The following is a 13,580-nucleotide window of genomic DNA, read 5'->3' as shown; positions in this document are numbered from 1 at the left end:
TGGACTCTATGGAGACATTTTGTGATTCAAGAGTGTTTATTCTGATGCTTCTCCATGCATCATTTTCAATATTTATATTAGGAGCAACTAATAAAGACTCTAACTCTTTTCTTTATGCAGTTACAGTTTTCATTCAGCCCTCCATTTTCGGCTGTCAAAGAAGTGATGCTGGACGATATACTGTTTGAGAGCTGCTCAGAGGGAGACATCCCAGCAGGATCAGACAGACTCACATGTGATTTTGAAAATGACACATGTTCATGGTACCATGATTTTACTGCCAGTCTGTTGTGGAAAAGGAGTGATGGGGGATTTACTGATGGACCCTCTGGAAATGGTGAGAATTGTATTTTCATGAAAAGATGATTTCATTTGAACAATTAGCCAATGGTTTGATGATAAATTATATTTTAGGAAAATTTACCATGACATCTGAAGCCTCAAACCTTAGTTTAATTTAGTTAAAAGTATGGTTAAAGAGTTCAGGTTCTTATCATTTGGTTTGAAATAAGAATGAGTCATGCTCATAATACTCCATTACTTCAATGTAACTGCCAATGAGAAAAACCTGCAGACTTTGGGGCCACAGTGCAGCTGTATGTTTGGCCTCCAGGTTCATAAACCAGCAGCACTTACACATAGTTATTCAACCCCAGGAGCATGAACTGTTAACATGTTTATGTTGTGTGTTTTATCAAAACCCCATTAGGTTCACCTTTACATTAGAATATGTTGTATTATTCTGCACAATTTTATTCACAGTATTCTGTGAGCTTTCAATCAAAACAATAATACAATATGGCAAGTACAGGCCAGTGCTGCCCAGCCCCACACATCCTCGCTGTTTACTGTTTATTTTGAATTGAGGACAATAAAAATGACACCTCATAAGGCATATTTACGAAACAGACAATTGGCAGGGTTTTTTGTTTGTTTTTATTCATAAATTTCTCATAATGAAGGAGAAATACACTTAAAAGTGCACTTCTTTGTTCACACTGGAAGCTGTCCCAGAATGCACATTTGCTCTGGGATTCAGGGATGGGCGTATGCTCTGGGCTTGGTTTCAACACAGAAGTGCACTTTGTTACGGCCTCTTAAAATAATTGAATTAAACCACAAAATAAGGCTCCAACAAAAAGAGACCAGTAACATATGCAAAGGACACAGACAAACAGTTTGAGTTTCAAATAATATACCAAGCTTTATTTAACACAAAATCAATCAGTTAATAAATCAGTGAAATAAAAAGGGCTGTAGGCGCCAGCCAAAAAGAACAAAAAAGGGGGACAGGCATGGCCAACCTTGCAATGGGCCGTCAAAGCACCCCACCTCCCACTAAGGCTGGCTAACCAAAAAGCTAACTTATCAAAAGTGAAAAGAAACAGCAAAAACAAGACTACCAGCAAACTACAGCCCAAACTAAAATAACCCAACAATCTAAACATGCTGAGATAAGAATGAAAAAAAAAACCTTGGATAACGAGAAAAAATATAACTTAAAATGGAGGGAAAACCTCAAGCTGCCATGTCCAGAGTGTGTGTCTCTCTCTGCCATGCTCCCCCTGCTCCTCTCTATCCAAACCTTCCCTCTGATGGCAGAGTGAACTCAGGTGTGCTGCATGCAGAGGTAGCAGGAGACCAGGGAGCCACGGAGAGTAAATAAGGCTCCACATAACACACTTTTAAGTGCATTTCTCTGTCATAATAAGAAATGAATGAATGAAAAAAAAAGTCAGGTTTCTGATTTGTAAATACACACTATGAGGTACCATTTAATTGAGAGTCCTCAGTTCAAAACAAGAACTAGTTTTGAGAGGGAGGCAGCAGAAGACTGCTGTTCTTAACCTCTCTGTCAATGCTGAGTTGGGGAGAACTCACAACTAACAACCTATGGAAGCCACTTTGGTAATATTTAATGTAGTGTAGTTAGTATTGATATTTTTAATAAATACTTATATAATATAGAAAATCTTACATATTGTATCTTCAATTCAAACAAGCAAACGAGGTGAAAAGTAATACAATTTAAAAGTAATTCAATTTAACAATTAAGGTCACAACAATGCAACACAACCAAAAAGGCTGTTCTTTAATTATATCTTGTGTTGTATTGATAGAATTCTACATACAGTCACTGACATTTCTGCCATGCGGGTACAATTTACCCTATAAAGACCCTTAATTTCCCCTCTGTTTTATTTAACACCAGCTGATACACAAGAGATGATACCATGGAAAACTTTCTTTCTTTTACTGCTCTGCCAATCAGAAGTCATGGATAAACATTCAATGTGGATACCGGGACAAAAAAAAAGAAGACATTCTTGAATGTGAACAACGGATTTGCTCAGTGCTTTGACTGAAAAATAATCTAATGGTGGGGGAATTTTAGGATCAGTCAAAACTGCAAAATTTACCCACTTGCACTGTTCAAGAGTATTGAACAGTGCAAGTGGGTTAATTTTGCCCTCTGGTTGTTTTAGGTATATCAAAATACTGGACATTGCCACTGTTAATATGAATAGAATAAAATAAGTAGGTTTAATAATTTCTTAAGTAAGTTGGGTATTTCAGTGCAAAACTGTTGCAATGTTGCACATTTCAATACTTTAAATATGATAGGAATAACTGCATTTTTGATAAGGTTGAAGAACTGGATTATTTTTTTAAAAAAAGATGACAAAATTAGCTTGTGTCATTTTTATTTTTCCCAACTTGTAATGCAAAGAAAGATTTCATATGTTTTATTTTCCTCCACAGGCTACTACATGTTAATAAATGCTGAATCCATCTATATCCATAAATCCATGAATTCCCCACCAGCAGCCAGGCTCATCAGCTTCCCTCTGCCTGCAGACCGAGTGACATGTGTGAGCTTTTGGTATCACATGTTTGGCAACAGTGTGGGTAAGGGTCCCTGACGATCATCTTATTCATGAAACTGTTAATTCCACAGAAAATTTTTCATTTTAATCACAAAAGGCTCTTTTTTTTTAACCATTTTTGGTTTTCTTCTCCAGAACATGTATGCATTCATCCAATTGAATTATATGAATGTTCCTGTACCTTCAGGTTCACTAAAGTTCATTTCAAAGCGTTCTGATGAGGCAGAGACAGTTGTATGGATGAGAAGTGGCACCCAAGGAAACAAATGGAGATTTGCAGATCTTACATTCAACAGTGAAAAACCAATACAGGTATTTGTGTTCTTATTATTTTATCTAGATTACTTTAAGGGCTATCACAGAGATTTTAGTGATTCATTTATTGTGACTGAGCATCGACTTTCCCGTTAAGAGTCAGAAAGACAGTTATCAAGATTCATTATGAAACTTTTTTTTCAATTGTGTCTTATAACTGACCAGCTTGTATGCATTTTCATTGTACATTTATTTCCCTTTGGCATTGATGTTAAAACTGTAGAAAATTAAATGTGTCTTAAAATGATGTCAGACTCATGAGTTAAATGAAATGTGTGTCTTTTCCAGTTCATTATAGAAGCTGTGGTGGATGGGGATCAAGGCAGCATAGCAATTGATAACATTATAGTGACCAGCAGTGAGAATGGATCATGCCCTGCAGAGAGAGAGTGCACCTTTCAGGGCTCTCTCTGTGGTATGCAGCCTCAGCCGTCTGCAGATTTCACTTGGACTCGCGTGACTGGAGCAACAAAACCCTCAAACTCATCAAGTCCTGCAGCAGATCACACCCTGGGGACAGAGCAAGGTTTGTCACTTCTTATGATGCAGTCTTAGCTGGTTAGTGTGCTTTGTGATCCCATTCCTACTGTTGAACTTTAATTCAGCTGGTGTTGTACATCCAGATGTTTTGATTTTACAGCTGTATTTTACTCTATCATACTGAGTTTTTACTCAGATGTGTCCTCTTACAAGTGTTTTAAGTCTGTACAGCGCTTTGGTTAAGCTGTGGTTGTTTTTAATGTACTATGTAAATACACTTTTATTTGATACATGTTTTTTTGCATATCTCCATGTTACATGAAGGTTATTATCTGAGCGCCCAGCTGTGGGCTCACCCTGAGGGGTCCAAAGGTGCAGTGATGACGACTCTATCAGATCCCACCCCTCCTGAAGGAGAGTGCTTAATGTTCTGGTACTACATGGAGGGAAGTGGAGTGGGGGAACTTAATGTTTACCTCCAAACACATGACAACAGCATTGCCCCAGTACAGCTCTGGATCAGAAGAGGAGATCAGGGGATGCACTGGAGGCATGGGAGAGTGACGCTCCTCAGCCCCCGTGACAAGTATCAGGTACAGTACAGTAACCTAGCAGTAGGTTTTCAGACAGGGACAAAAAAACTGTAAATAATTGGCAAATCGTATATATTTTCTGCTGTTGAAAAAGTTTTTAAATGTTATGTTTTTTCAGTTGTAAACTGCATATGTTTTGTACTTGAAATTCTCTTGCTCTTTCCCTTTTTCTTTGAGTTAAGCCAAATAAAGTCAGATAGAGTAAACATATGTGTATATGCATTTGGATTCTTTACACCCAAGCAGGTATACTGTTGAAGGGTGGCACAGATCTCTACATCGTAGCTGACGGTCCCCTGACTGCTCTTAGGTACCTCTGAGCAATGACAAAAGTATTGGCACCCCTGGAATTTTTCCAGAAAAAACACCATTTCTCCTGCAAATTGTTGGAATTACAAATGTTTTTGGTATACACATGTTTATTTCCTTTATGTGCACTGGAACAACTCAAAAAAGGAGAAGAAAAAGCCAAAATTGACATAATTTTACACAAAACTCAAAAAAATGGGCCAGACAAAATTGTTGGCACCCTCAACTTAATATTTGGTTGCACACCCTTGGGAAGAAATAACTGAAACCAATCGCTTCCTATAACCATCAACAAGATTCTTACACCTCTCAACTGGAATTTTTGGGCCATGCTTCCTTTGCAAACTGCTCCAGGTCCCTCAGATTTGAAGGGTGCTTCTTGCAACTGCAATTTTGAGATCTCTCCATAGGTGTTCAATGTGATTTAGATCCAGACTCATTGCTGGCCACTTCAGAACTCTCTAGTGCTTTGTCTCCAACCATTTCTTGGTGCTTTTTGAGGAATGTTTGGGGTCATTGTCCTGCTGGAACACCCATGACCTCTGACACAGACCCAAATTTCTGACACTAGGCCCTACATTGCGGCCCAAAATCTTTTGATAATCTTCAGATTTCATGATTCATTGCACATAGTTAAGGCACCCAGTGCCAGAGGCAGCAAAACAACCCCAAAACATCTTTGAACCTCCACCATGTTTGACTGTAGGTACTGTTCTTTTCTTTGTAGGCCTCATTCCATTTTCTTTTAACGGTAGAATGACATGCTTTTCCAAAAAGCTCTATCTTAGTCTCATCTGTCCTCAAAATGTTCTCCCAGAAGGATTGAGGCTTACTCAGGTACATTTTTGCAAACTCCAGTCCGGCTTTTTTATGTCTCTTTGTCAGCAGTGAGGTTCTCCTCGGTCTCCTGCCATAGTGCTTCATCTCATTCAGATGACAACGTATGATCCGAGCTGACACTTTTGCACCCTGAGGCTGCAGGACAGCCTGAATTTGTGTGGAAGTTGACTGAGGATGTTTATCCACCATTCCAGCTATCCTGCATTGCATTCTTTTTGCCAATTTTTCTCTCCTGGCCACATCCAGGGACATTAGCCACAGTTATGTTATCTTACAGCTACACAATTAGAAAATAGGGGGTATTCTTTGACTTGAAATATGTTGTGATTGTGTTCCCAAGGTTGTGTTTGAAGCAGTGGTTGGTGATGAACCTTGGAGAGATATCGCTCTTGATGACCTCACTGTCCTAAACGGTGCATGCCCCCCACCTGGTAAGTGACGGCTTCTACTAAAATTTTAAGATTGATATGTTTCTGATTTATCCATGCATACATGGATTTATATTATATCTGTGTAATTATTTACAGGTTTTTGTGACTTTGAAATGGACTTGTGTGGTTGGGTGAACAGTCCTACAGCAGAGTCTGGAGTGGACTGGGACTGGCTGTCAGGTGACAGTGAAATACCACATGCATTCATTCCAAGGAGAGACCACACTACCAATTCTGCCCAGGGTAAGTGACCATATGCAAACGTTTACTGTTGATAATCAATTTCAATATATATTTTAAGTAGTTTTATTTTTTTCTCTGTAGGCCATTTTGCTTATTTCAGTCCCTTTGAGTCTGAAAAAGCAGAAATTGCCCTACTGGAGAGTGAGACCATGCAGGCAGTGGACCAAGCTTGTCTGGAGATGTGGCACCAAGCCCAGGGGTGGAGCAGTGATAGTGAGTATACCCTATTTCTAAGTCAGAAAAGCCCTGTTAAATCCAAAGATTTCTGATGCAACACAACAAGACTATTTCAGAATATTGCTGTGGACAGTTGTAACTGTGTGAACTGAGCCATTTCAGTTCAAATCACACTACAGTGTTTCTTTTGATTCAGTTTATCAGGTCACTTCATAATATAATAACCATCATGTGTCCAAAGAGCCACTGAGCACCTCAGAGCCCAACTTTTGAGATGAGATACATTATACATAGGCTAAAGTATGTTAATCAAGTCTTATGTGTTCAAAAAGCCCAATTCACTTGGTGAAATGGTAAATGGATTTTCTAGTCACTAGACTCTTTACATCGCAGGTCACAACTCACCATTCATACCCTTGAATTCCATTCAATCCTCATTCATACACTGATGGCAGAGTTTGCTATGGAGAATTGGCCATCAGTATTATCTAATCCCATTCATGCAAATCCAGGATCGAACCCACAATCTACCGATTGCTTGACATGCTAGTGTTTGCTCAGGTTATTAGAGGTGAAACTAGTTCTTTTATGGGGTGAAACTACTCCAGGAGCAACCGGGAATAATTTACTAAAGTTGGACTCACTGGCCTAAAGGTCACAACATTGTTAAAAGTCATACATTTGTGCCTCTAACTTAGTGTTGGCTTCTAACAGCTAATAAGTTATTTTATATCAAACGTTCATTACTGTCAAATGGCATTGAATAGAAGGACTACCCAACCACAAGCTACTCAAGTGAGACACAACATTGTGTCTTCAGGCTTTAATACTCAGTTTGGTTTGAAAACCAGAAAAGTTGCCATGATGATATGCAAAGATAGTGGTGCACAAAGGTAAAGTGGCTTTTGGCCCTCTCAGATAATGTTTACTGCTGCCATTCTACCCTCCACTAAACACTTCATTTTGTTTTTCTGCACTTTGAATAATTTCATCTTACTTTTATACTACATTCATGTACTTTTACACTTGTTTTATTTATTACTGAATGTCCTGTGACTGTGATTTTTGTATGGGTTTTTATAACTTACATTACTGTACATATTTGGTAGATTATATTAGTTATAACAAATGATAAGATGTTTCTTTTGACAGAGGCTGACTGGTATATGTGAGTGTGAAGCCTCTTTTAGAACAAGTGATGTCTGCCATAGACTTCTGATGCTAGACTGTTTATTGTAACAAGACACGGTAACCATGATGCTGTTTCGAGTACAAAAAGAAGTGTTTGGGTTCAAGGAGAAGGCTGTCCACTTTGCCTATATGCAACTGCTGTTCATCTGTTGTCCATCAAAATGACCTAAAAAGAAACCTTGACCCTGCTTATGGCTGAGACGTGCATACAGGTCTCTTATTTTGGCACTACGTTTTAGGTTTTTACATTTGAATGAAATGCAACCCTGGGGTTGCACTGCTACTTTTGTTCTATTTTTATACGATGACAATAAAGGATTTCTGATTCTGATAATGTACACAGAGGCAAATATTTTTAAAAGCTTGTATACAAATACATGCTCTGGTCATTTGATGATGACTCTGTGCTTCCAGGGCCCTCATACATTACACTGACATTGTTTGTGAACGAGAGCACTGAAATGCGTGCTGTATGGAGCACAAATGGATTCACAAATGAGTCATGGATCCAAGCCAGAGTGGATTACAATTCATCAGGGCCTCACCAGGTAAGTGGTAATGTGTCACTTCGCAGATTATATATATATTTATATTTATATATATATATATATATATATATATATATATATATAGATAGATAGATAGATAGATAGATAGATAGATATACGCGTATATAGATATATAGATATACGCAGATTAAGTTGGAAATTTCTTACTCAACTATCATCCCTTTTGCAGATTATTTTACAAGCTAGCAGTCAAGAGTCGAAAGATGGAAGCTTCTCTCTGGATGATGTCCACATCATCAGGGACATGTCCTGCAAGGACATAATACCTACAACTACTGTGAACCCCCCCACCACCACCACTGCTCCCACCTCCATCATGGACTGCACTTTTGAACAAGGTGACCCAGAGTAAATAGTTGATGTATTGTATTACCATAAAATTCAGTGTATAGGACTTGCAAAAACTTGGCTGCACTCTACATACTGGTGCGATGTACTTGTATAAAATGCTGAAATACATATTGTCATTACTGCAAGTGCAGCAATTCCCGTCAAACATTGTATGAAATCTAATGCCAGGGAAAATGTGCCTCCATTCGTTGAGTGGTGTAAGCAGCTGCTTCACTTGTAACCATAAGCTGATAGATAAAAACAGACCAAACCAGCTGGGGTTGGTGCCACTTTTTAGTCTTTTCCCTGCATTTTCTCCCTTATAAGGTAATAATCCTACATGTTAAGAGCTGCACTGACAAGTAAATAAATCATGTCTAGCACTGGTTTGATTTTAAAGACTCCTTAATTTAAGATGGCAAATGACCAGCGAAGGGACTCAAACAAGTTTGGACTGTCCGTCATCCTTACAATTACAACTGTTGGCTACACAGAAACTATACCTTGTAAGCTTTACTGAAGGCAGCTGAAAATTTCACACAGGAAGACAGTTTAAATTTTTTATTCCCTCTTAGAGACACCCCAAAACCGTCTACATCTTCTAAACTTGTGCAACTTATAATATAGTTTGTTAGTTTTCAAATAGTGTGGAGGCAAGTTTTGGTGTACCGTGGGAAATTGTAGAATCATATGTTAATACTACAATTTTACAACAACTAAAGATATGTGAGCATCTGTTGAACAGGCTATATTAGATGGAAACAAACACTGGTGCCTTGGGATTCTTAGGGGGGCTTTGGGCAAAAAACGTTTGAAACCCACTGATCTAAATTATATTATATACATTATATAGTATAATGTATATATCCGATCAGCAGGTTATAATGATTATACAGTAGTTGCCAAAAAAAGGCTTGTGCCCTTTGTAAATCACAAGAAAAGTATCAGTAAACATTGAAATTTACTTGAAGGACAGCTCATCATAAAGGAGTGTTTGTTGTGACTTTGCTAAATGTTCTAAAAATCTAAAAATGTTCTAAAAGCAGAATCACTTAAGAAAAAAATGCTGCGGTAAATCTGGCTTGTCTGACTTATTCATATTTTTCTGAAGAACTGAAAGCCTGTACTTCCTCATATGTCTCTTCAACTTTGATGAACAAGCCGTGTTCTAAGTCATATAAAAGACGGAGTCAAAACTTAAAATTAAAGACTCAAATCCATGAACTTTACAATACTTAACGAATTTATTAGACCACCCTAACCCTAAACAAGGTAAGCTTTATGCCACAGCTGACCTAAATTAATAGAATTGATAATTACCAAAATCATTTTTTATGTTTCTGCAATGGTTAATACACCAATATGTAGAAGCTCTTCAACCCAAATGATGTTTTAATGCTAAAATATAATTATTATTGTTATCCATGAATTTTCAAATGTACTGATTTACAAAAAAGTGTAAAAATAGTAAAGCACATTATAATTTCTTGATTAATATGTCAAATTATTGTTATTTACTTGCATTCCTGAACAGAAAAAAATAGTTTAAGTGGTTGAATGTTATGCTTGATTAATTTCTGACTTCTCAGAGAAGCCCAGTGAGCCGGCTCAAATGTGGGTGAATTCAGTTTGAAATCCCTCATTCCTGTTCAAAATGGCAAAACGTGGAGAGCTCACTGAAAATGAAAGAATCTGCATTAAAACATTTCACGATGCTGGATGGTCTTTGAGACAATTATGACAGGTGGTCTAATAAATTTGTTAAGCACTGTATATCTTTAATGTTGTTACAGGTAACTTTAACTTTAGACCCACATTTCAAGGTTTAAATAAGGAAATTAAGAAACTTAAAGTGTATAATTAATGTTCTATTTATTTCATTGTATATGCAATTAAAAAGTGTTTTCATATTTTAAATCATACCTTGTAAAATAGGTCTGTGTAGTTGGGACCAGGAGGTTGGTGATGGTGTGAACTGGACTCTGAGCAGTGGACTACAAATGGACCAGCCGTGGGATGGACCTCAGTATGATCACACAATTGGAAATAATCAAGGTATTGACTAATGTCCTTAACATAAGCAACAACATTCACTGTGTACTCCATTTATACTTTAATAATTGTATCATATTGATACATTATTTTATCAATGCTTTGTCCCATCTCTAGTTCAAACTATCAACATGTCACATACTATATTATTAAAAGATTAATCAAGCTCTGTCCATCAGTGACCAACTTGACAAAAAGAACCCTGATCTGGAGTTTAGCTGTGTTAGTGATGTGCCTTACAGTCCGGTAGCCTCTCCATGTCGTCTGTCCAACAAGGTCTCTTCTTACTACTGAACGGATCTGGATCAAAGGATGGAGAGAAAGCAGCCATCTCTTTTCCTGTGACTCATGTAACCTCATCTCATATCTGTGTTGGATTCTGGTATTACATGCTCGGGCCTTCAGTATCCAGCCTGGACCTGCTGGTTCAGACAGTATGTAGAAACCCCAGTATGGCCTCAGCTTTTTTATTCTGGTTTTGGGTTTCGGCGCCATGACTTTTGAGCTGTTTCCCCTTTTTTTTTTTGTTTTTGTTTTTTTTTTGTTGAAGGAATCTTCTGAAGTTTTTGCCTGGACTCGCAAAGGAAGCCAGGATCCAGAGTGGACTAACACACAAGTCACTATCAGCATGAACTACACAACACGGGTGAAACTTTCCTTCAGCTCCTTTTTTGATATTTTTTCTATTTGAGAAATCTTCATTTTCAGTCTTTGTTTTGTATTCCTTCTTTCTCCACAGATCATTTTCACTGGCCATAGAGACACTAACAGTAAAGGATTCATTGCTATGGACGACATAACAGTAAGGGAGGGGATGTGCAATAATAAAGGTATTTGAACATAGTTATATGTTAACAGGAAGCCAAAACATAACAGAGATGACAACTAATTTATCTTTTTTTTTTTTACACCTTTTTAGATTTATGTGGTTTTGACTCTAACCTGTGTGGCTTTGAGAATGATGTGGGGCATAAAGGTCGATGGGGTCGCCAAAAAGGTGCAAAACATCAGGTGGATCACACCTATGGAACTGAAAATGGTGAGTTGTGCTCTGTATCAACCAACTGAGAAAACCCAGCTGTACCTTTTATCAGATGAGCAATATTTAGTAAAGAAACAGTTGTAAGATGTAAAACTTCTTGTAACAGGCAGATACCTTAAGCAGAGCCAGACTCATGCTGAATAGCTTTCTACCATTATCATACTTTCAGTTCACAGTACTGTAGAATAATATCAGAGTGAGACATGTATAGTATGTAAAAACACCGTACAAAAAAAGCTTCAGTTCTTTTTTAGGATTGCCACAATACCATGTTTTTAAAAATGCAATATGACAGTAAAAATCAGAAAATACTGACACAGGAACAGAAGTGGGACAGGCAGCCAAAACTGGTAATTTTCTGTAGCAAAACACATTTATGCATAGGTGCTCTTTTTCTTTTGCTTAAGACAGTTAAAAAATGACAGAGGAGTTTCGTTCCATTTAACTCTGATCTATCTCTCCCAACTAACATGAAGGCAAAAATGCCCCAAAATAATCTTTAAAAATTACAGATTGTTTAGTTTAAGAATAAGTAGTGTTTAAAAGTATCAAAGTCAAAAATTTTACAACTGTATTCCTTTTGCTCCAGGTTTCTACATGACTGTGATGTCTTCAGACTCATCGCAGGATGAAGTAGCTCAGCTGCTCACACCTGAGGTGAACTCAGCTAAAGAGATGTGTGTTCGCTTCTGGTGAGTCCAGTGCTGCCATTACGCACCCTGATGTCTGATGCTCATTTCAGTGTTTACATATGGATTTTTTGTTCAGGTACTGGTTACCTGCAGGGCCTTCTCATAGCCTTTCAGTTCACATGATGCTGAACGGCGAGACAGGTGATGCACTTTGGCAGCGATCTGGAGCGCCCACTTCAGACTGGGAGGTGGCAGAGGTCACTGTGTCCTCTCCTACCAAATTCTATGTATGCATATTGTTGAAACAGTCCCTTTTCTTTCTTAATGCCTCTCTACAGAAACAATTACAGTATTTGAAGCCAATAAAGTGCTCTGATCACTTTGGCACAATTTCCTAAACTGCTCATGTCTTTCTTCAGGTGGTGTTTAGCACGGTCCATGTGTCAGGCTCTAACTCTGCAGTGAAATTAGATGATGTTTCTGTGAGCGATGGGGCCTGCAGTCCTCCAGTCAGCTGTGACTTTGAATCAGGACTGTGCACCTGGATCAACATCCACGAAAAAGATGGTCATGACTGGGTGCTGGCCAATGGCGGCTTCCAGGGGCCACCAACCGACCACACCACACAAACACCAGAGGGTATGAATCGGAACAAAAGGCTCCGTACGGATCTCAGCTTACACATCTGGAAAGGCACTATCAATGCTGAAGAGTAGAATGAGGTTTTAGAGGGACGTATGCTCCCATCCAAACGTCTCTTTAAGGGAAGACCTTGCATATTTCAGCAAGATAATGCTGATCCACATTCTGCATCCATCACAACAGCATGGCTTCACAATAGAAGAGTCCATAGACACAAGCGACATTAATTTTAACCTATTATCCTCTCTTTTTGTCACTAACACTTGTCCCTTTCTGACATTATGTCTTCCTTTCTCTGTGGGGACCTGATTTCTGATGATCGGTTACAAAAAGCTTAGATGAAAAGGTTTTAAAGATCCTACTGTGACAATAGTTCCAATAGGCTGGAAGAGAAGGATTCACAAGTTTGCGTTATTGTCTGTTGTCAACTGTTTTATCTATTTTCAGGTCATTTCTTGTTGAGCTCTTCACAGCACCAAAATCACAGAAGCAGGGCTCGGATTTTGTCTGAATGGATTCATCTGAAAGACCCCACCTCCTGTTTAACCCTGCAGTACCAAATGAACAACAGGTCAGCAAAAATAAACTCATAACAATAAAAAAACAAGCCGTCTATTACTATCTGTAAAAATGCAGAGGATGCCGTCCTCCTCATCCTGTTTAGTTTCCTCATTGACTTCCTCAGGAAGTGTGCACAAATGTCATTTAGGCATGAATCACCTGCCTCCCTTTGTGCAAGAAGAAGGGTGTTCTGTGACAGAGTTCACTCACAAATATCTGTGTCAGTCGTTTAACAAAAGATCTTACAACAACTCTGAACAAAGAGAGTAACAGTGCACCATTCTT

At 38.3% G+C, this 13,580-nt stretch overlaps 1 protein-coding gene across 1 annotated transcript in view; it reads left to right on the top strand.

Moving 5' to 3' along the window:
* The window catches only part of si:ch211-106h4.4 (MAM and LDL-receptor class A domain-containing protein 1), a 42,201-nt gene that overhangs the window by 1,943 nt on the left and 26,678 nt on the right, over positions 1–13,580 (top strand). Inside the window, exons 2-20 of the mRNA XM_041803013.1 lie at positions 121–337; positions 2,764–2,910; positions 3,076–3,200; positions 3,492–3,729; positions 4,008–4,276; positions 5,766–5,856; positions 5,953–6,099; positions 6,181–6,312; positions 7,882–8,015; positions 8,206–8,374; positions 10,302–10,421; positions 10,695–10,852; positions 10,969–11,064; positions 11,158–11,248; positions 11,338–11,457; positions 12,050–12,152; positions 12,229–12,379; positions 12,512–12,731; positions 13,182–13,305. Coding sequence (XP_041658947.1) covers positions 121–337; positions 2,764–2,910; positions 3,076–3,200; positions 3,492–3,729; positions 4,008–4,276; positions 5,766–5,856; positions 5,953–6,099; positions 6,181–6,312; positions 7,882–8,015; positions 8,206–8,374; positions 10,302–10,421; positions 10,695–10,852; positions 10,969–11,064; positions 11,158–11,248; positions 11,338–11,457; positions 12,050–12,152; positions 12,229–12,379; positions 12,512–12,731; positions 13,182–13,305 — 2,852 coding nt within the window. The remainder of the gene's footprint in view (positions 1–120; positions 338–2,763; positions 2,911–3,075; positions 3,201–3,491; positions 3,730–4,007; positions 4,277–5,765; positions 5,857–5,952; positions 6,100–6,180; positions 6,313–7,881; positions 8,016–8,205; positions 8,375–10,301; positions 10,422–10,694; positions 10,853–10,968; positions 11,065–11,157; positions 11,249–11,337; positions 11,458–12,049; positions 12,153–12,228; positions 12,380–12,511; positions 12,732–13,181; positions 13,306–13,580) is intronic.

Source organism: Cheilinus undulatus, linkage group 13 (genome assembly GCF_018320785.1).
Source record: "Cheilinus undulatus linkage group 13, ASM1832078v1, whole genome shotgun sequence".
Classification (NCBI taxonomy): Eukaryota; Metazoa; Chordata; class Actinopteri; order Labriformes; family Labridae; genus Cheilinus; species Cheilinus undulatus.
Note: the sequence above shows the minus strand (reverse complement) of the source record. Positions and strands in the feature narration are given on the sequence as shown.